Source organism: Gasterosteus aculeatus, chromosome 11 (genome assembly GCF_964276395.1).
Source record: "Gasterosteus aculeatus chromosome 11, fGasAcu3.hap1.1, whole genome shotgun sequence".
NCBI lineage: Eukaryota > Metazoa > Chordata > Actinopteri > Perciformes > Gasterosteidae > Gasterosteus > Gasterosteus aculeatus.
Genome location: NC_135699.1, coordinates 5,690,716 through 5,712,790, shown reverse-complemented (window position 1 = coordinate 5,712,790; position 22,075 = coordinate 5,690,716). Strand labels below are relative to the sequence as shown.

Here is a 22,075-nt window from a genome sequence, read left to right as displayed (position 1 = left end):
CCCCCCCCCCCCCCCCCCCCCCCCGCCCCCTCCACCTCCCGACAACCCACACTGCTGCTGGCGCTCCACACAGCCTCGTCTGATGTCGTCCAGCCCCCTCGGGGTTCTCTCAGGCTGCTCTTTCAGGCTGCCCCCCCCCCCCCCCCGCCCCCCCACACACACACACACACAAGTAGACGCCGTTGCTGCTCCAGCTGGACTTTGCAGCAGCACATGTACCGGCCTGAGACCTGTTGTGTGATTACATTTCAAAACGGATCGGGCACCGATTTGGCTTCACACTGAGGATTTTACACGTATTCATCCGGGAGAGATCAACCCTGGGGTTGGGGGTGTCTTTCACAATGCATAATAATTCTCTGAGGTCGGGGAAGCGGGACAGATTGAAAAATCTGGTTGATGGAAGTAAATGAAGAAAAAGCCTCCCCTGTCTCAGCAATTGCCATCAAACTGACATTGAGAAGGGCATTTATCTTCCGGCGGCCGGCTCCAACGCTGTTCAGTTGCCAATGGTGTAATATTGTTCTTGCACTGAGCAGGTCCCCTGTGCAAATGTATTCAAATGCATGAATAATAAGCAGGAGGATACAGCAACACATCCCAGAGAAAGCTGGACGTGTGTGTATTTATCTCAGCTGCTAGCGTCTTTTTTCAGCAGTGAGCAGCCTAAGTTGCACACGCGACAACAGTAGCCAAGTTTTAATCACAGTGTTTAATTAAAATGGAACGGCATAATCAATATGGAGGTGTGCGTGATTAGCTTTGGTTACCTCTCACTTTACATAAAGCACATCAAATCCAAATACAACCGTTTGCTGTGTCTTAAACAGCTGTGTGTGCGTCGTCTGTAGATTTAACATTTGGACATTTGACATTAAACAAGCGGAGCTTATCCAGGGTGACATAAACATGCAGTAAGAGGTTTTACACCAAAGCCTTCAGACGTGTATTGTTTCAAGTAACGGTGTATTTTCAGTGAATGGAAGGTAACTGCAGCATTGAGGTTACTTCTGAATAGCTTCTTTAGCTTCAGAGTGCCGTTGTAAGAAAAGGCCACTGCCTATAAAGCGATTGCAGCGGCGTGAGTGAGAATATAGAACCAGGCTGTGCGGCAGAGGCACAGCTTCCAGCTAAATGCTAATGTCAGCATGCTAACATGCTCACGGTGACAATTCCACCGCACTGTTGTTTCAAAGGTCGTATATACCGTGTTCACTGTTCACTGTCGAGATGTTTTCTATATAGGACAGAGGGGATGTGAAAGGTTGCTAGCTTTAACCGCTACTTGTCCAAATGGTGATGATGCGATGACGTGGCTGAAGTGGGGGGGACCTGGAAGTTAATAAACCTGACGGTAAACTTGCTGACAAGAGCAAAACAGGCCAACACGGTCAGGTTCTGCAGCGTTGATCAGCGCAAAGCATGCTGGGAGCGCGGCCACCAGCTGGGACAACACTAACTAGCTTAGCATTCATTCTGAAGGCTAAATGTCTGACCTGTCAGCCCGCATTGTTCCTCCCCCCAGCTTCGGTGACACCCACCTCCTCATCCATCATCCCCTCACTCCTACCTCCCATTAATTTTTCACACTGGCGAGCAAGACTAACTAAATTATTGATGGAGGGACTGAGGTGTGTGTGTGGGGGTAAGATATATTAGTAAGAGATTCACATGTGAGTTTGCGCTTCGCTTTGAATGGGAAACATCAGTGCGCTACAGTGTGGCGCTTTTGCTGCTGTCGCAGCTGAACGAAATATAGTTCGAGGGTTTTTTTCCTGGTCCGGGGAGCCGGACAGTCTGACCGTCTGGGCGAAAGCCGGGATCTAAAGGCCAAAACCATCAACAGCTCTTATTCATCCGCCAGTCAGAGGCACGGCCTGGCTCTCGACCTGCCTCTCACCCTCTCTGGAGGCCTCTCGCTGTTGTTCTGCCCTGTCACACCTCCCTCTTCTCGTGTCTCCCACCTGATGCTCTCTAACACCGAGACAGTGTCCCTTCATTCCTTCCTTCAGTCTCTTTATCACACTCGTTCTCTCTCCAATGTGTGCTTATACTGTGCGTCAGCCTGCGTCGGAGAGGTGGTGGGACATCACTGTAATAAAAGAAACAGGGGCCCGCGAGTTATGGAGGCTGATAGGAGGAGCAGGACAGAGGGAGGAGAAGAGGTACTTCCAGTCCAATAGAGGAAACGGAGCCTTCAAGGATTTAACTGACTTTATCCTCCAAACTTGACCGTAGAAGACTTGCTTGTTGTTTCTTGGCTATTTGTGTGTGTGTGTGTGTGTGTGTGTGGGCTTGTCCACCACAAGGCACTTCTCTGTCACTCCAGCTCTCTCCTACTCTTTTTTTTATACATCCCTGTCCCGTCTCTTTCTGCTCTTTATTAAGTACCTGCATTTTATCAATTAACAGTTACCTAGCAACAGCATACATTTAGTGAAAAGTATCTTATTTACAGTCATATTGCTACATTACATAAATATATGTAGGAAGTTGACGCATGCTGATGATCTCCGCACACTGCGGACAAACTGTTCCTTTAAATTTGATTTGGCTGAACACTTCATGTCATCGTGTGTGTGTGTGTGTGTGTGTGTCCACGCATTGAGCTCCTTGTGGAGGAATATCAGCCAGTGATTTAACACAGCAGTTGGACAGTAAGTGTGATGTATGCAGTGTGATGAAACTGCCTGTGATCAATAGATGAGGCATATAGACTTCAAGTGGCAATGTCTGCCACAAGCATTTGTTTTGTTTATAATATTTGAAATTCTGGTTACATCACGACGGATGTCCGTTAGAGCTGGGCGATGTAGAGAAAATCACACACCGCAACATTTTTAAACCAATGCTTGTCCTGGAGGGGGACCCTCTGCCCTCCCCCAGCTTCAACCCACGTGTGAATTACAGTTTGATTTGGTTCGGCTGAAGTTATTAACTATAAGAGTAAAACTGTGGCACCAAAGCAATGTGTACTCCAACGAGTGAGCCTGTTAGCTCAGCACGGCGACTACACACAGGTGGACACAGGCCGGGCGTGTTTATTTAACCCGCGAGCGTTTTGCAGAGGGTTATGTGCTGATTGGCTGAAACTAAGTTATGTTGTTGCCCCTTCATGTGTGAAAGTTGTCAAGTCATCGATAACACCCGCGGTGAAGCAATGGCTTCCTGTTACACCGTTTAGCACAAATTGTTACTGTACTCGAGCCGCGAATGACTCAAGCACACGTGTGCAGACAAAACAACAGGTGTGCAGTCATGAGGATGAGTAACCGGGAGGAAGAATGTGACCAAAGCGCTCACAAATCAGACGCGTGGAGCGAGATGGAGAGCTGAACGGCGATAAAGAGAGGCACAGATGGAGTGAGAGGACATCAACAAGTGAGAGATTGCCGCGATGGTAAAAGACGGAAGGCGAAAAGGAAGTGCTGAGGAGAAAGGGTTAAAGAGACGGGGGGAGAGAGAGAGAAATGGTTGCCTCGGCAACAGCAGCCAGCATTTCCTCTCTTTCCATCAATCCCTCCTGCACACACACACACACAGGCATTCATGTTCTCCCTCTCCCTCCTTCCTCTCTTCAGAGTTAGACTCTTTGCAGGCTTGTAATGTTAACACGGAGCTCTTCCTGGAGCGGATTGCTTCAAAAGGACGATGAATTAGCCTGAATGCTGCGGAGGCACAGGATGTGCTTTGAAAGGAGACGAGTAGTGCGACTTCATCCATTGTGTCACTGATTTATAGATGCTATGTGTGTATTCTTTATAGGTCACATGTGCACAAATGTGTCATTGCAGCACAAAGGCCCGTGTACATGTACAGTAATCGCAGGATACAACAGGCTGGCAATGTTGAATATTGATATTTCTACAGATAATAACTCACACGTGCAATCATATCACAATCTGTGGAGTAGAATTAGTTTAAATCCACAGCTTTCCCTCTTCTGGACTAAACTGTGTCATACGTGTGTCTGTCCGGTGCTTGAAAGGCGCCACAAGGAAGGGGGGAGTCCCTGAGGTAACAGTGGCATCACATGAACGGCGTGTGAAAGCTTGTGTGTTGTGATTGAGGGATGAGTGCGTCTGTAGGTGTGTGATGTGTGACTTTGTGGCATTTCTGGCTGTATAATTAAGTGACTTGTGTGTGATGCAACCGCAGACTTCGAGATGCAATGTAGGATGCTGTGTGTGTGTGTGTGTGTGTGTGTCTGTATGTGTATCCCCTGTGAGAGAGCAACATAGATCACCAGGAGAAGAAGACTATTAAAGCACAAGAGCCCCACCACGAGTCACGAGATGACGAGACGCTGCCGAGATGATGATGCCACTATCACATTTAATGAAGTGGAGAGGACGGGAGGGGTGGGAGGGGGGTGAGCTACCAAAGTTACAGAAAAAAGGGACCCGCGGGACCAGGGATCCACTGTCCTCCACGTCACGATTGGAATTATGAGCTCAACGTGTCCCTGAGAAACCGTGGCTCAGCAGTTCACCTCTCAAACCCACGCGAACACATCCACACCTGGAACCGTCACTTCCACTTGACGCTGGAGCCCAAGCTGCCATGCATCCTCCTCCTCCTCCTCCTCCTCCCCCGCTGCCTCTTTCACATTCTCCCATCCTCCCTCCATCCCTCCCGGTATCCGTAGTGATTGGAGGCAGGGTTCTGCGGTTGCTAGGAGACAAGGAGAGTGTGGCAGCCGGCCTTGTTGTGGGAGAGCGGGGAAGGGACCTCATGGGAGGGAGCGCCCTCTGCTGCTTCCTGTGGGCCACTGAGTTTGGTGGACGGGCAAAGTGTTCACACAGAAGTGAGTCTTTTTTTTGTCCGTGGGAGCCCCTGCTATTGATTTGAAGCTTAGGTAAACATCCCTCGTTCGATTGGAGCACTCACTTAAAGAGCGGTGAGCAGAGGGAATGCGGATTACGTTCCGCAAGTGTCACTCTGAGGAGGATCCATCTTTGCATCATCGGCCTCTGTTAAGGTCACAGATTTAGAGTCAGAGCTGTTGCAAGTGTATTTCAACCGGGCTGCGTCATGCTCTTTGATCTACGAGGGTCTCGATGAGCTCGTGAGAAGGGCAACACACCGATTAGCAATCAAAGTTCACCATCATGTCCTCAGAATCATGGTTTCAACCCCACACGCTGTCAAAGCTGTGCCCCTCTGCTGATATAATACTTAGTGTCCGTGGGACACTAATTGTGGTAGTGTAGGACACTCCGGATGGAAATGGATCAAAGACTGTTAAATTGCATCACGGCATAACTTTAGAAAACCGCACTTCAAAGGGATGAACTGGGACTGCAGATAAAATAACGCGAGGGGACGTTTCTCCAAAGCCGGCCTCTGAGCATCATGCTGCATGTTTGTTGGATGACTCTGACTCCATGTGGTCGCCAAGAAAACTGCAAATCACTGCTGCTTTGATTCCAGAAGGTACGTTGATTACAGTATATATGTATTCTACATAAACGCCTCATATGCAATCTCAAAGATTGAGTACTTCTTTAAATGGCCATTTGCCCCCCCGTGGTGACCGCTCTGCTGTGATGGAGTCATTATTGGTTATTATATCCGCAGGTGTTATCCGTCATGTGGCAAAAAGAGCCGTCTAACTACAAATCAAAATGAAGTGCATTCACGGGGAAAGCGGTGATCACAGCACGTCCCCGTCGTCCCTCTCGTAGTGTACTCCGGGTACAGAAGGCTGCTCCAGCTGAGCTCGGAACCGCCCATTCACGAGCAACGTCCAGCGTCCCAGCGTCCCAGCGTCCCAGCTGACATTGCAGACGTCCTTTAGAGAAGCAGACCCATTCAACTCGTTGAAATGAATTCCATGTAAAGGTTTGCACACAGTAGCGACAATGTCTTCGCTCAGTTCTGACCTGTCAAGGGCAAAGCAATTTAATTTTTAGCGTGAAGGCTTTCAGATTAGCTCTGGTTGCTCAGTGCAAATATTTGCTCAGAATTTTTCGTACAAGAAGCAGGTGTCAAAAAATGTAAATGCAGTGTAGTATCTTCTCAAGTTGCACTTTGTAAACGTGAAGGTCTAATACATAATGGAGTGGACATATTGTTCAGCGCTCATATTCACCCAAGGTTCCATAACCATTCAGCCATCCCTCTGAGCAGATTGGGTGCGGGGGGGGGGGGCAGGTTGTGACAGTATCAGGGGAGAGCGTTTCAGCCTTGAGATGTTCCCTGCAATGAAAATACACTGACATGAAATCAAAGCTTTCATATTTTTTTAATATGCATTTTGAATTGAAAACCATTGCCAGCGGATCTGAGGCAGCACATCGAGCTATAGGCGCCAATCGACCTCATCCGCCAAGGAAGCTTTTTGCCTGAAACATCGTTTGTTCCACAGAAAACGGAAATGAATGTGAAGAAGTCTGTGGAAGATTTGAAGAACTGTTTTTCTGCATTGTTGGGAATTTGTCTGAATCTGCCCCTGTTTGTGTTCAAAATATATCAGCAAAAGATGGACGGTTGTGCAGGGCTTTGTCTGCAAGATTGTGTGTCTGTGCGTAAATGTGGAGGACATTAAGTGTGTTCAAAAACGGTCGCTCTCTTTACAACCGTTTTTTGATGAGCTTCTCTGCAGAAGATTCGGTGCCCTTGTCTGTGATGGAGTCTGTGTGTGTCCCAGCAGGCGTTCCTGTTGATTGGACAGGCTTGGCTGGCTGACTTGCTGGCACAGAGTATCAATGCCCTTTTTCTCACCTCACAGCTCTCTCACCTTCCACTTTGTGGCAACGCAAACACAAAAAATTGCCTGATTTTGACGGCTGGAGTTTTGTGCGCCGGCGAACAAGAAGGTCTGGATGAAATCGCACATGTGAAAAGCAAGTGTACATACGTAGCCTAGAAATTATCCACAGTTAAGGCTGTGTGATGCAGTTGCTATGGCAACTATGATAGAAATAGACGTGTATCTGCAAGGGGATTGAAATGTATCGAACAGTTGTTCGTAACACTGAGATTTTTACTCTTTTGATCGACAGGTTCAATGAGAGACTTCCCATGCGGATGTGCACGCCGGCTGTGTTGTCTTGGTACGCACTTGTGTGAGTTCATTGTGTGTGTGTGTGCGTGCACGTATGACACACTGCAGTGAATTAAAAGTGCAGCAGCGTGAATGGGGGGGGGGGCCATAGGGCACACCGTTATTACGGTAGGAGTGCGTGAGCGGGTCTGCGCTGCATCGCTGGCCCTGTCTGCGAGGAGCTCGGGCAGACACAACAAAACACACTTAAATGGGAGGGGGGTGGGGGGGGAGGTGGACATTTGTAGCCCCTCCATTGTCCCCCTGGTCGTGATGATGTTTCCTGAGCGTGTCGTGTCAAACATTAACCGATGGCTGGCCGTTATAACGATGATTTAAGTGGCTTCTTCTTTGGGGAAAAACAACAATATAGCTGCAAAGTGTAAATAAAAGGGGGTCTTCAACAGTAAGAGACCACAATGAGATGAACCAGCTTCAACCGCCATCTCCTTCTAACTCATTCAACGGGCATTCCTGTTCGCTCCCAAATGATCATTTGATCTTTTATTGACTTGTTCACTCGAGACGTAACCTATGGATTCCGTTCTGCCCCGTAGCCTTTGTGCCCCTGTGCCTTCATCAGGATTCTCTAATTCATCCTCACTGGAGATGAAACAGGAACAAAGGAGCTGCGCTAAACCCCTCTGCCCTGACATGCAACAACAAAATATAGAGAATTGCATTTGCAATATCACTATGATCTCACATGTTATTGTAGAAATGAAGGAAAAGCAAAAGCTCCAGGGAGGGAGGGGGGTGTGATGGAGAGAGATGAGGGAGAGGGGGGGGGGGGGGGGGTGCAGCAATATGAGTGTGTATGCATTTTCAAGGCGGTCTTTCTGTAGCAAGAAGAAGAGGAAAAAAACAGCAGTCTAAGAGGGAAACGAAGAGGTCGAGCTCCCGGTGAAGGCACGCAAATGCGATCCGGGCTCCGAGGAAGGACGTTTGACATCCGCGCGCGTTAGTGGACACTCGTGAGATGGACATGCGTTTAATTTCGGCTGGAGATAGGTGGAATCACCTCAGCGGCGTGTGAAAGAGGGAGCGAGCGAGCGAGCGAGAGGCGAAGGGAGCGGGAGGGGAGGGAAGGGGGGCGGGGGTGTATGGACCTCACTGGCTGCGGGACCTACAGGCGCCCCGATTGTGTTCCGCTCGCATCATTTTCGGAGGCGAGGACAAAAGGGAAAAGGGGGAAATCGGAAGAAAGGCCCGGGATCCGAGTGTCGTGACGGGCTGCCCTCCCTCCCTCCCCCCACCCAGCCAGCCAGCCAGCCAGCCAGCCCGACTTCGCCGCCGCTGGTTCGGGGCTGTCTGGACTCAAAGAGGGTGAGGGGAACCGCGGCGGAGCGCTCGACTCGAGGCGGGGGTTTCCTGTCACAAAACAGCCTTTCACTCCTCCGAGGGGCCTTGCGCTGCTGCGTTTTCAGGTATGCTTCCAGAGTGCGTTAGCTAGCTTGTCTCTGCCCCCCTCCCTCCTCCCCCTTCTCCCCCCCCCCCTCCCCGGCACACGTTAGCTCTGGTTGCTCAAGGGAAATGTCAGGCTGCGTGATGATGGCTTTCTGATGCGGTACCAAACACCGGGTCCGCCGCCAGAACGCGATATATTTATGCTAGCTAACCCGTGTGGTCCACAGCCCCTCTGGATTTCTCCGGGTGGGGGTGAAGGGTGGTGGTGGTGGTGGGGGGGGAGACATCTGCACCTAATCACCTCTCTTTTGTAGCCAAACGCTGCCTGGCTGCCCCGTGCCTTTTTCTGTTAGCCTGCTACGAACCTCCGCTGTGTGCGGAGATAAACGCAGATTAGCCGGCTTGCTAGCTGCGCGCGCGTGGCTCAGCTCGCCCCACAGCGCACGCGACCGCACCGCGTATTTGATCCCTAGTTACGCGGTGTGTGTGTGTGTGTGTGTGTGTGTGTGCGCGCGTGTGTGTTTCTTTTTGTTGTTTTGTTGCTAACGCTAACCCTCTGCGAGCTAAGGGGAGGCAGCACCGCACAGCTAATTGTAATGCGCACTGCTAGCGGCTAACGCAGCCAGCGGGGTTACGTACAAAAGCCACCGCGGCGCCGGTGACCACCGGAGGCAGAACAGCACGCAGCCGGCCGCCGATCTGCGAGCCAGCTGTGCGGCTGATCGACTTTCTGGCGGACTGCGTCGAGCCCGTGTTTTATTAATGCTGCGCTGTTCTATTGTGATTCGGCTCTGCCTGGTTTTCTCCCGCTGAGGTTGATCAGTAATGCAGGTGAGGGCTGACGGACGGACGGATGGAGATCCACTGTGTCCTTTCTAACTTTTCCCGGTTTAACAGCTGTGACACCTGGACAGAGTCCTGCATGCAGACATCTGACTCATTTAGATGTACAAGGAGGGACGTGATTGTTTCTGCTTCTGTCACATCGCCGTCCCTGTGCAAGCAGCAGAGCATTGCATTGGCGAAGATGGGTTCACACTGATGATGCTGCAGACCGACCAGTGAGACCAGTTAGTGATCGTAAACAGCCAGGCCTTGTTCTCCTGTGTCCCGGTGAAAGTCGACACTTAACTAAAGTAGCCCAAACTTGTGTCGGGGCCATTAAACGTTTTACAGTGGACAATGGGGGCCTGTGTCACACGCTGCAATTATGGGTGCTGACCTGTAAAGATGTCGTCAGGCCTTTAATTATCACCCTAATCATTAAGGCCTGTTAAAGCAAGTTAAATACACTGACGTTTATGGTCTCCGGCCTCTTTATAGACTGCCTCTGTCTAGGCTAAACACACTTGTTTGTGTACTTGTGAAGTAATGTTTGTGACTTTGTCTGTGTTACTTTTGTTGCACTAATTGCTGCCGCTAACCCATTTTTCTTCAACAAGCCTGTTTTTTATCAGTCAGAGGAGACAGCTTAGTATTGTTAAAGGTCCAACCACAATGAAGGCTTGCTCCAAGCGCATATTAAAAACGGGAGGGTTGATATGGGGCCAGCAAGCCGTTTTAAGTTTAGTGTGTGAAAACAAGAACTATTGAATGACCACCATTAATTATTCTGTATAACATGGCTGTAGCACAAAGGAAAGTAAATAAATGATGCCTTTTCATTTTTGTGTGCTAACTATTTTTGATCCATCTTTTGTGTTTGCAGATTTGCAAAGGCTTCTAGTGAGCAGCTCCTGGAAAATGAACTTCTCTGCATGGAAATACTGAAGAGAAAGCAGGTGCTTGAATTGACCGAGCTTGAGGTGGAATAAATGGATTACCCTCCCTTTGGAAAATTGTTGCCATGGAACTAGGTAGAGTTAAGTGATGGTTGGCATAATGTAACAAAGGTAAGACCGCTACATGCTGAAGATACTGGCGAGCACCACGAAGAATCTGAACACAGTCAAGGAAAGAACGCTTACTAAATAGGGACCAAAGACTTCTACAGTCCGAATGAGTTCACGCAGTAGCAAAAGAAATCTAAAAGCAGTATTTGAAAGGGAATTCGCAAAGAAAAAGAACATCTCAAAACGTATTACACTTTGCATCCAAGACCTGAAGAGCATATCAATGGGGTGTTTGCCTCTGGGAGAGTTCAATGAACGTCTGTATTCAGACCTCTTGATTCAAGTTACAGCCATTTTGGTCTCACACAGGTGTGAGTCAGGTCCTGGCAAACGTATTGAAGGGCTGAAAGACTGTTGTGACGGAACGCATTCTCAATGGTTTTATTGAGAGATTTTTTTTCTTTTGTTTATTTGCACAAGATGCTATTGGACCACACTTTAATCATCACATAGCTCTGTTTGCTTGAGCTATTATTCCAGCAGAGGGTATACATGTAAAGACATTTGAGGTCGAGCATCTCACATGCTGGTGTGTCAGACGTGATATCATCGCCTGCTCTGTGCCAAACTGCTTCATGGGAATGGCTGCACATTTTTAATCTTGTTTTTCTGCAGTAGTAACGGCTTCGCTATATATTTTCTTTTCTTTGAAAGTTCCGTTTTTTAAGACCTATCTGTAAAGTGAACCTTTTTTCTTTTTTCAATGAAAATAACCATACTATTATAATGTTGAGAAGAACTAAGAACTAAGACTTCACCCAGAAAGTGATCACCTGCGTTAGATATTCCTCAGCCTAAACCATTTGTTTTTTTAAGGCATTTCCTTGTTTTACTGCCAGGCCGTAGACTCGTGTCATCATTCATGGTTACTGCTCTAAGCCTTCCTGTTCCTGATCAGAAGCATTCCCTGGTATAGACACCGACGGTTATTTCTGTTTCTTAATCCAATCTTGGAAAAACAATGCAGAATTTTTCTAACAGTCCGATTCCCAATTTGCTTCCCCCGGGATTCAGTGGGAGGGGTGGAGGGGGAACTCCGTATCCCCCTCAGCCAGCAGAGCCCCAGATTTCGCCAAGGATGACCGATGATTACGCAGGGATGCAACAGCAGAGTCTGCACAGAGGCCATCACCACCCCAGTCAAGTCAGCCACATGCTTGCGTACAGTGCTCGAAACAGAGGTGCTGTGGAGGCATCACCAACACAGAGTAACATTCACAGCGGCAACACTAGCAACCCCTACAGGAAGGACGCCATGGATTACTATTTTTCCATGGCAGGAAAGGAAAGACACAGGAGGGGAGGCATGGCATATGGGGCAGGGTTTGGGTACCCTAATATTGATGGACATATACCTCACCAGTATCGACATGCTGGATCTGGCTCTGCACCAGCATCCGGCCTGATGTCACCATATCCAGTAGACTATGGCTCAAGTGCTGGTTCTGGTGGAGGTGCTGGTGTTGGAGGGTTCTCTCCTTCACATCAGTACAATATGAGTCAGAATGCTGCAATGCAGTCAGTGCCAGGTTCTCAGATGCAACACCGCCAACTTGGACAAGCCTTCCCAGCTGTCCACCATGGACAGCAGCATAGGAGCTATCCGCACTCTGGGCACAGAATGACCCCTCAGTACTCTCACTACTCCCCACAGGGTGGAGCATCCACGGGGTCATCAGGAATGTACAGCCCTCCTCCACAGAGATACCTTGACGGGGCTGCTGGTGCGGGGTTCGATCCCAAAGTCAACAATTCCCCCAGTGTCAACTCTAGTTCAAACTCAGTCTCCAGTTCAGTTGCTGCTAACAATGTGGGGCCAATGGAGAATGTTCAGCAGAGTTACCATGCTTCTAATTACCCTGGCTATTCCCCACAGACACTTTCGCTTCACAAGCAAGCCACACTACAGCACCGCAACTCGCAGCACAATTTGGGGGTAGGCTACGACAACTCTCTCAAGATGCAGCACCAGAGCCCGTCTCCAGGCTCTGTCTATGCTAAACATCATCAAGCATCCAATCCCAGTATACCTCAAGCAGCATCTCAAGAAATAGCCAAATCCCCAATGCATCCCAATGCTCAACAAGCCCAAATCAACCAAAACTTTAGCCCGATATCCAACCCCTCACCAGCTGCCTCTGCAGTGCATTCCCCAAGTTGTAGCTCCTCTCCTTCCCCTTTGATGGGCGTCACAGAGGTACATGCGAACCCCTCAGGTCATGGTCCGTCACATCATCCGTCGTCAAACCCCCGTAGCAGCCATGGTCAAGGTAGATTACTGCAGACCATGCCACAATTAAGTCCCACACCCAACTCAAATAGCAGCATCAGTAGTGGTGGTAGCGGTGGCAGTCATAAAGCTCACAGCATGTGTGCGGGTGGAGGGAGCAGTGTGCCTTCAACAGGCCGAAACAAATTGGGTTTAGGGACAGGAGTTGGATCGCGAGACGACGGCTCTTCTATTTATTCATCCTCTCCGCTAGACAAAATGCAGGATGCTGCCCTGAATAGTCTTAATGCCTTGAGCTCACAAGTTGCCAATTTACCAAACACAGTGCAGCACATGCTCCTCACCGATTCAGTGCTTTCACAGAAGAAGGGGAAGGATGTGGGCCAGATGCAACAGGCAACACATGGTGTGTCCCCGTCACAACCAAGAAGTCGAAATGCAAGTGCAGCCTCAAGCACTAGCACAGTTAAAGACGGAAGTGCTCCAGGGATTGGTGATGGTGCCAGTTTAGATGCTGGTGCCGATGAAGACTCCTCACGAATGTTAGTTGGAGGCTCGTCGATGACCAAGGTGGACCGGGAGGAGCAGTTTTCTGAAGGGGAACATGGGAGGGTGAGGCAGATGAGTGGTGCAAGCAGTGCATCTGAACCAACTGGGTATCCCCCTGCCTCTCACAGTGAAACACGGACTGGGCCAACATCCGCTGGTAAAACCATCGCCCCCCATTCACCGTCAAAAGAACTAAATGTTTCCGAAACAAAAGCAAGTGAGGCACGCGCATCCCTTTCATCATCATCCCCAGCTTTTGGATGTCAGTCATTGGAGACTGGCACAATTTTACATTCAAAACCTCCAGTTTCCTCCTCCCCATCAGCCACCTCTGCCACTGTTCCTCCTCTGCAGCCAAATTGTATCTCAGAGCCTGGTCTGACATACGGTGGCCATAGGAAGACAACGGAAATAAAAAGTGAGGTCATCAAAAATGAAAGTGAAGGCCCCCTCGACAAAACGGAGAAAGGCCGTCTTCAAATGCAGCGAGGTGGAGAAGTCAATTCCAAAAATTGCCAGGACAAAGAAAACAGGTTGCATACTGCGTCCAGATTACACAGCAATGAGAGAGGAGAAAAACACACGTCTGAGGAGCTCCAGAGTGCTAGTGGTGTTGGTGTGATTGTTTCAGCTCGGTCTGAGGGAAGTCAAAATGAAAAAAGCAAGCATCCCCAAGGCAACTGCATAGAAGAAAAACACTCTTTCTTGAGAGAGTCGAGCAGCCATAATGGAGAGGAAGGTGTAGATTTGAGTTTATATTCCTCCCATCACCAAAAATCAAATTTTGGACAGCCTCAAAATCCTCCCCAGTCCGGGCCGCATAAATACGGCTATCCAGAATCAACATATGGCTCAAATTTGACAATGAAAAGCAGAGCGAGGGCTGGCCCGGTGGGTGTCATGGAATCAAATTCCAGATACTTAGGGTATCAACAATCCCAAGCTGGTTATGGCCATGTGCATCCAAAAGATGCTAGTTCTGCGACAGAGACTTTGGTAAAGAGAGGGCAAGGCACAGGAGCTAAAGGTCAGGAAGATAATTTGCAGCAATTTCCAAGCCTTTTGCAAGAGGTTCTTCAAGGTTACAATTTAGATAGACGGTATGGTAGACCGGAGCAGGCCTTTCCGTCCCATCAGCAAGTTCAACAACAGTTTCAAACTAGACACCCGTATGGCATAACTGAGGCTTTGGCTCATTCTGGACAGATGGGTAGCACTTTAAAGCATCCACAGACAAACCAGAGGCACGAAAGCGAGCCTAGTTTTACCACAGATACTCAGTCCTCAGTGAGGTCTGATGTGCCTATTACTAAGATAATGCAAAATGCTGACAAAAATGACATGGGCGTGTCCTATTTGACACAGGCTACAGAGTCTCAGCAACCCCCAACAAAGCATATAAACTTAGCTGACTACTCTCTCCCACAGAGAAAAGCCTCATCAAATGTGTGCACTCCACCCTCTGCTGTGCAGGAACTCCTTTTGCAAGAGCCAGAGCCGCTAACCGGCATCATGGGTCAAACTGAGTCTCAAAAATTATCAGGCTCGATATTAGCCCCATCAGAGCGTCGCTCTGTCATCTGTGATGTGTCACCAAACCGACGGGGCACTCCGGAAAGGGAAAGTGACAGAGAGAGGGAGCGGGAGAAAAGTGAAGCCTCTGTAATTCAGCAGCCATTTTCCTCTCCAGCAGCTGCGAGTGATATGAGTAAAAAGGATATTAGAGAGAAACAAGTGGTGAAAATTGAAATGGCATCAAAAAAGGTTGCCTTGGACCCTGCAAATTTAACGCTTGCTCATCGTGGTGGTGGTTGCGCTGATGCTGAGATAGAGTATCATTCCAAGTCTGGTCATTCATCTGTTGTGATGAATGCTGACCCCTACAGGCGAGGTAATATGGATATTCCACCCTTACCTTCTCATCCTTTGAGCGCTAACCCTTTATCTTCACCTTCAAGGCATCAGTCTTACCTTCATGGTGTGGATTTATCAACTGGCAGTGGCAGCAGCTTTCCTGCTTATCGATTTGGAGATACACGAGAAGCCAATATGATACCACGCAGTAACCCCCATTTTCCCTCCCACCATCCCTACCACAATTTATCCCCCCAAGCGCAGTCCACAAATAAGCTTCAGATGTATGCTCACCCTCGTGGCGCCCCTCATCACCCCCATGACATGAATGATTGGGTAAAAGCAATGAACAGGCCATCAAAGGAGATGATGCTGCTTCCTGGTTCTTCTCCAGGAAGACATAAGGTCAGCCAAACAGAACCGAGGCAGAGGATGGTCTCACAAACCGACATGCCCGCTGAGCTACACGCAACCAAAACTTCGCTCCATCATCAGGGCGCTTTCTTTGATTTAAAAATGTGGGAGTCGACACACTCTCACGGAAGAGACGGTTCTAGAATGATGGAGGGAGATTCCTTTTACAGAACACAAGCGCCTCCTCCTCCTCTTCCCCCTCCCTCTGCTCCTGTGGCTTCACACGTTCCCATTCCACCACAAATGAGTCATGGCCTAAATGTTGCTGAACCGCAAGTCCCCAGAGTAGCCGCAGAGGACGCCAAACATCCCTGCCCACCTCCCCCGCCCATATCCGCAAAGCCTTCTGCCAACATTAACTCCACGCAGCCACAGGTGTCGCGTCAGACTAAAGCCAGCGGTTCTGGAGACACAAATCCGCTAATGTTGAGAAGGAGAGTTCGTTCTTTCATCTCTCCCATTCCTGCCAAAAGGCAACTCCAGGATGCGTCTCAGCACAGAGCTGCAACAAATTCACACCATTCGCCTGGGGCTCAGTCTGAGTCAAGCTATCACAATGAAGATGACTCTAGTTCAGATATCCCATGTCCCAGGCTTTCTTCGCCTCTGCCCGGAGAGAATACCTACTCGCAACCTCTATCTCCATCAAGTGGTATTACCAGGGCTATGCCTCCCAAAAAAGGCAGAGGTTTGAAACTAGAGGCAATTGTGCAGAAAATCACACCAAATATTAAAAAACCAGCAGTACATGTCGATGATGACTCAAATCATTATCCAGGCTTCTCTCACTCTGAAATGCTGCCGTTTAATGATTCACAGGACCAAGACTTGGCACATTTCCCACGGGGTGTAGGAGGGGAAGATAGCTACATGGACGAAAGTCATTCATTAAACGATATTATTTCCTTCAGAGGAGTTGATGAGACTGGGCCTTTGCCTCCATCTGCCTACCCCTGTGAGCCTCATCAGGCGTCTCGAGCCCTAAAACAAGACTTTGACTTTGGATTAGGATCCACTGTTTCGTCGGCATCAGGTGACAAGGAGGATTTTGCTTTGCTTGGACCGTTACCCCCTCCTCCACCTCTCCCTCGCCCGGTCCAGGGTTCCCCGCCTCCATCTTCGTCTGCCCTGTCGGACATTCAGCATTTCACCAACACTTACCAGCAGCTCGAGACAAGAAGAGGGGAGCAGTCTGCAGCTAACCTCCTTCGACAGAAACTTCAAGAATCTGGCATGGGATTTGATGATTATCCTACCAGTGACTACTATGGAGGCACCCCGCCCCACCATAATCAGGCACAGGGGCACATGCTGAACAGGCAACATCAGATGTCCTCTGGCAGGTCCAGCCTGTCGCCACAAGATCCCAAGCTGCACGACAGTTCTGTGCCTAAAGGCTATTTCCCATCTGGCAAGAAGAAGGGGAGACCTGTAGGGAGTGTGAATAAACAAAAAAGGGCCCAGAATCAAGCCCAATCACCGGGGCAGGGTCAGCCCCAAGCCCAGGCTCAGAGCACAACTCCAAGTGCTCCCTCAGTTCCAACCGAGCCAACCACGGTGGATGCAACAACCCCACCGTTGGTGCCGACTACAAGCAGCACACCGCCTCCCACAGCCCCTCCCCTGTGTGACAGTAACAACTCGCCCCCACTGACCCCGCCCATTTTAACTCAGATCGTGAAAGTGGATGTTGAGAGTGAGGACACGCAGCCAGTGATCGAGGTCAAGCCTGTGCGGAGGAGACGTAGAGGTGGGAAAGATGACAACGAGACACTAGAGGCCAGAGGGCGACAGAGGAGGAGAAGGAGAGCAGCCGGGCCGACCGCACCATCAGTGGCCAAAGTCGACCCCGATACCCCTTTAAGGGGAGGAGGGAGCCCTGGCCCTAATAGAGTATTTGTGGACCCAAATAGAAAGGGTCTGTTTGTTCCGCACATACACGTGGAGAACAAAATACCAGAGATTGGGGCGGTGTGCATCATCGTAAATGCTGAGGAAGAGAAGCTGAAAGGGGAGCGTAGTGCAGTCGGAGGGAAAGTGGGGGGGGATGGGATTGATTCTCCCCCAGCTCCTTCCTCCCAGTTATGTAGGAGAGACAGAGAGTCGGAGAAAAGGGACACGGACGAAGCGGAGACGATACTTCCTTCGGGAAAATCGCTTCCCTCCACTGGCTATATTGTTACAGGCCCGGTGATCACAGAGACCCATCACACTGGCCGCCTGCTCTGCTGCCTGTGTCAGAAATGGGCAAATTACAAACACCTTGGCGATCTCTACGGCCCTTTCTATCCAGCCGAATATGCAGCAAAGCTCCCCAAGAACCCACCCCAGGTCCGACAATGTCAAGCGTCCACGGGCACAAGCAAAACGGGACAGAACTCGGACATGAGCTCAAACGCTGTGAGGGCCAACGCGGACACGCAAACGCAAGATGCTCAGTTTACCCACCCCCCCACTGTCAGCGACTACGCCATGAGCCAAGCGACAAACCCTGTGCTTCTCCCCGCCAAAGTCAGAACGGCCCCGACAGCTGCCGGAGAGGAAATGATGATGCACATGACTGGCAAGTTCAGTAATGCCTCCTCGTCGTCCTCCTCGTCCTTCTTCTCCTACATCAGTAAAACAACGCCGTCCCTCACCTGGGACATGAATCTCGACATTCGGCCTATCCCGAAGCTGAAGAGAGAGCCAGACCTTGATACCGACAAGCAACAGCCACAAATCCAGCAGCAGCAGCTGCCAACAGACGAAGCTCAGCAACGACCGCAACACAGAAAGCTGACCTCACACCCCCGCTTTAAAAGGAGGCACAAATCCAGTGAGGATTCCCCCAGAATGGTGCCTTCCAACAGTAAGGCGTCTCTGCCCTTCCAGCCCCCTCCCCCTGCCTTGGACTCCCTGGGACCTTTGGCACAACTCGCCCAGCTGCCTCAGATGCCGATGGACCCAGAGGAGCTGTGGGTCCACGAGGGATGCATGGTGTGGACCAGTGGGGTGTATCTGGTCAATGGGAGACTGTACGGTCTGCAAGAGGCATTAGATGGCGCCAGAGAAACAGTAAGTGTCCTCTTAATCTACCAGTTTTTGTTTTGGGAGTTTTTCGTCTTTGTAGCTTATTTCTGATGTCTTCGCTCAGTGCTGCTCCTACTGTGAAATGGTTGGCTCGACCCTGGGCTGCTACAGCAAAGGCTGTACGCTGCGCTACCACTACCTGTGCGCCATTGAAGCAGGTGAGTGGATGCATTAAAAACAGACACACTCTAGTAACTGTGTGCATGTTAATTTCAGTTTCTTTACAGAGTGGGACCTTTTGTGTATTGTACTTATTCCCTGTCCCTCTTCCAGATTGCTCTCTGAACAAAGACAACTTCTCCCTGCGTTGTCCAAAGCACAAGGTAAAGAAGGAGAGGTTGGTCTTTGTTTTGTGTGATTCGTCTTCTTTTGCCATTGTAGATCCTCACCAGCCACTCACACGTCTTTTCATCTTATCCTGACAGTTTTCCTTCCATGTTACTCCCGCTTTCTCCCCCCTCCTCCTCCCTCCTTCGTTCAGTTTACCCAGAGCATCCGGCCAGCCAAGCCAGTGTACCTGGAGCAGTCAGAGAGAGGCTGAGAGAAGCGCAGAAGAAGAAGAGACACCAGAGTCTTGGAGCTGTAAGTTTAGACTTGGTTGTGTGTGTTTGTTTACCTGAATTTGTGTGTGTCTACAGCATGTGTCATAGTGTGAATTAGGGATGTCAATGATTGTCCTGCAGGAATAGTTTGGATTAGGTTAATTTAAGGTGGAAATAGACCTACATCTTTTCAGGAAGTCTTGGTGACGAATAGGGCTGATCAGACGGGACATCCTGCCGAGGGTGTGTCCAGCTGTGTCGCTCTCAGAGGGAATCAGAGAACAGTCACATAGGCAGACAAATGAGCATTGACACCATTTTACAATTCAAAATCAGTGTGTCATCAGAGCTCTTCTGATCTGCCTTCATAGGAGCCCGTGGTCGAAACCTTTTAGCGCAATGGATGGCTGCGATAGGTAGCTGATCAAGTTAGAGTACCCTAATTATTTCTTCCTTTCAGAAATTGTGATGGAATAGCTTGTGTGAACTAGTGTGCGTCCATGTGAGGCTTTGACGATATGACGAGCTTATCATTCAACACTGCACTGGTTGGCCACGGTAACAGAGCCATATTCCATCACACTGCTTGTGCACTATATTCAGGCTTTTCCTGCTTTCTCTTTGCTTCAAGACATTGAGGTAGCATATTAAAAATAAACTTGAACAACATTTCTGATTTAGTTTGATTGTGTTTGAATTTGTAGATGTTATTCACGGTGCTGATTCCTGCCAGACCATCCTGTTGATATAGGTGTGTGCAGGAGGATTTTTGGTCTGTGACTCAAACACAAATAGCAACCCATCCGCTGTTGGGCAGTTACTACTAACTGTGTGTGTGCGCGCGCGCCATACATACATGTATTTATACTCGGCCCGCAGAGCGTCTGTCTCTTCAGCCTTTGCTTTGAGTGATCATTTTGTATATCAGTGTTTTTTTTCTACACTCCTGATCCAGATGAAATGGTATTTATTGCCTCAAGGCTGTTTATAACTTCTCTATTCAGACCGTTTCATTTCAAGGAGCGGTGCAGTACCTTCTCTACTCTTTGTTGGCTGCTCTCACACTCCTCCTCACTCCCAATCAGCCTGTCCTCATGGAAACCAGAGACTCGTATATCGCCCTTTTTCTTTCTTTTCGTTTTGCATTGGATTGAGCAACCCTATCCCTTGCTTCATCACTATTTGTGAAAATACATCCTTTTTGATGGCTCAATGTGGAGTCTGTCAGCGCCTCAGATAACCAATAAAGGACTGTGTAGCAATAATGAAACCACCTGTGATTCGCTGCCTAATGCTCCACTTCAAGACACTTTGAAAAGAGGTCGTCTCCATAAAAGAAATTGTGCTAATTTAAAAAGCCCTTCATTCTTTGTGTCTACATGCGTGGGTCCTGTTTTAGATCATACTAACCTCAATTTGTTTGTGTTCCCTTTCCAAGGTTAGTTTGGTCAATAGAAGACTGAGGAGTGGGACTTGTTTGCGAAGCAGCCCGAAATGGGACAGGACTGGCATCTATGACGGAGACCAACATAAGGGAATGTACACTTTCTCAATGGGAATCAGCATTATTTACATTTAAAACAACGGAGAAAACAAGCTTTTTTTTCCTTCTTTTTTTCTGAGAGAATTGTTGCTCTTGACTTAAAAGCAGAAAAAGAAAAAAACATGAACATGTAACAGAGCGGAATGGAGCTACAAGTAAAAGAGGAAAAATGTGACCACAAGACCAGTTGGAACTAAAGGAACATTTTTCTAGAGAACAAAAGAAACAAACCTCCTCTCTGGGCTTACTTTTATTTTCCTCGGACACCCTCAAAGTTTAACACTCTTGTTTATCATCTGTTTTGTCATTATTGTTTTGTTTTTTCTTTAGGTGTTTGTTTTTTAAGCAAGTTATCCCATAAAAGATATCGAGAGAATTTGACATCTTCTCACGAGTAGTAATTCTTACTTATATTAGAATTACCATCATAATTATTTTAGTCCTCATTATTATTTTCTATCCTCGTCAGTATTTACTCATGAATATAAAAATGGATGTATCTCACTTTATGTTCTGACAACACATGATTTGGATTTATTTTTTCATCCCTGGAGAGGGAGGAGCCAGAGTCATGTCTGGAATGTCAGGGTGGAGTTTGCCACAAAGACATTATTGCCTTGGAGAACGGACATCTGTTGCCTTTCAAAAGTCATGTGTGTGTGTGTGTGTGTGTGCGTGTGCGCGTGTGTGTGTGCGTGTGTGTGAGGGAGCGAGAGAGAAACTGAAAAAAAATGCCGATATCTGGGTCTTTGATTCCATTTTTGGTCCTTTTAAAAAGTGTTCTTATTTTTCATCCCTGGGGTTTTTACGGTACAGAAAAAAAAAATCCGATGGACACAATCTTATTTTTCAAGTACAAATGTTCATTAAATGTGCAAAGCAAAGGGGGGGGGGTTGTAACCCTATGGACTAATGCGTGTCGGCCATCTTTGACTGCTGACAGGAGGAAGATGAACAGGAGGACGCTAAAGGGTTTTCATTCTTGTGGATCTGTGTTACCGGGTGCACAAGTGCGCACGTTCCACGTGGGAAGTGACGTATGACGGACACGTCGCACAGCGATGGAAAAGCATTTTTTGGGAACTGGAACCTTCGGAGAGGGTGTCGTATGAACGGCTGTGATTGGCCTCACCGAGTAGTTGTGAGCGGTTTCGCTGTGGAGCGCCGCAGCAGGAATTCGATTGGGAGATGCAAAATCCATTCAGAAAAACATTGCCATACAATTTCAAAGTGAGTCGTACATGGTGTTGTCTTTATCATTTTCTATTGTTATTCTTGTAAAAAAAAAAAGGAGAAAAAAAAAGGAAAAAACGTCAACCTGAGAAGACGGTTACACTATCAAAACCATGCTGTATTAGAAATCTGTCAATATGTATATGAATTATGAATACACTTTAAAAAATACTTCAAGAAGGCTCCTAGTTATTTCTGCCAATTTTGTTTTTTGTTTCTCTGACATTTAATTTGCCCATCCTGCCTCCCTCTCTATTTAATTCATCTCCGTCTCTATAGATCTACATCCAT

The 22,075-nt window shown here is 48.5% G+C and overlaps 1 protein-coding gene across 9 annotated transcripts; it reads left to right on the top strand.

The window, feature by feature from the left end:
• The first annotated feature begins 7,792 nt into the window (after positions 1-7,792).
• On the top strand, positions 7,793-21,961 carry tcf20 (transcription factor 20). 9 transcript variants are annotated; one of them, XM_078084613.1, is made up of 7 exons: positions 7,912-8,475; positions 10,164-10,347; positions 11,362-18,451; positions 18,531-18,624; positions 18,740-18,803; positions 18,892-19,048; positions 20,447-21,961. In XM_078084613.1, the coding sequence occupies exons 3-7, from the start codon at positions 11,426-11,428 to the stop codon at positions 20,585-20,587; spliced, it is 7,482 nt and encodes a 2,493-aa protein (XP_077940739.1). In that variant the 5' UTR covers positions 7,912-8,475; positions 10,164-10,347; positions 11,362-11,425; the 3' UTR covers positions 20,588-21,961. The 9 variants fall into 9 exon arrangements, with proteins under 9 accessions (XP_040046347.2, XP_040046345.2, XP_077940741.1 ...); XM_040190413.2 differs by having other exon boundaries at positions 7,793-8,475; positions 10,164-18,451; positions 18,740-18,789; positions 18,948-19,048; XM_040190411.2 differs by having other exon boundaries at positions 7,793-8,475; positions 10,164-18,451; positions 18,740-18,789.
• Positions 21,962-22,075: the final 114 nt, after the last annotated feature.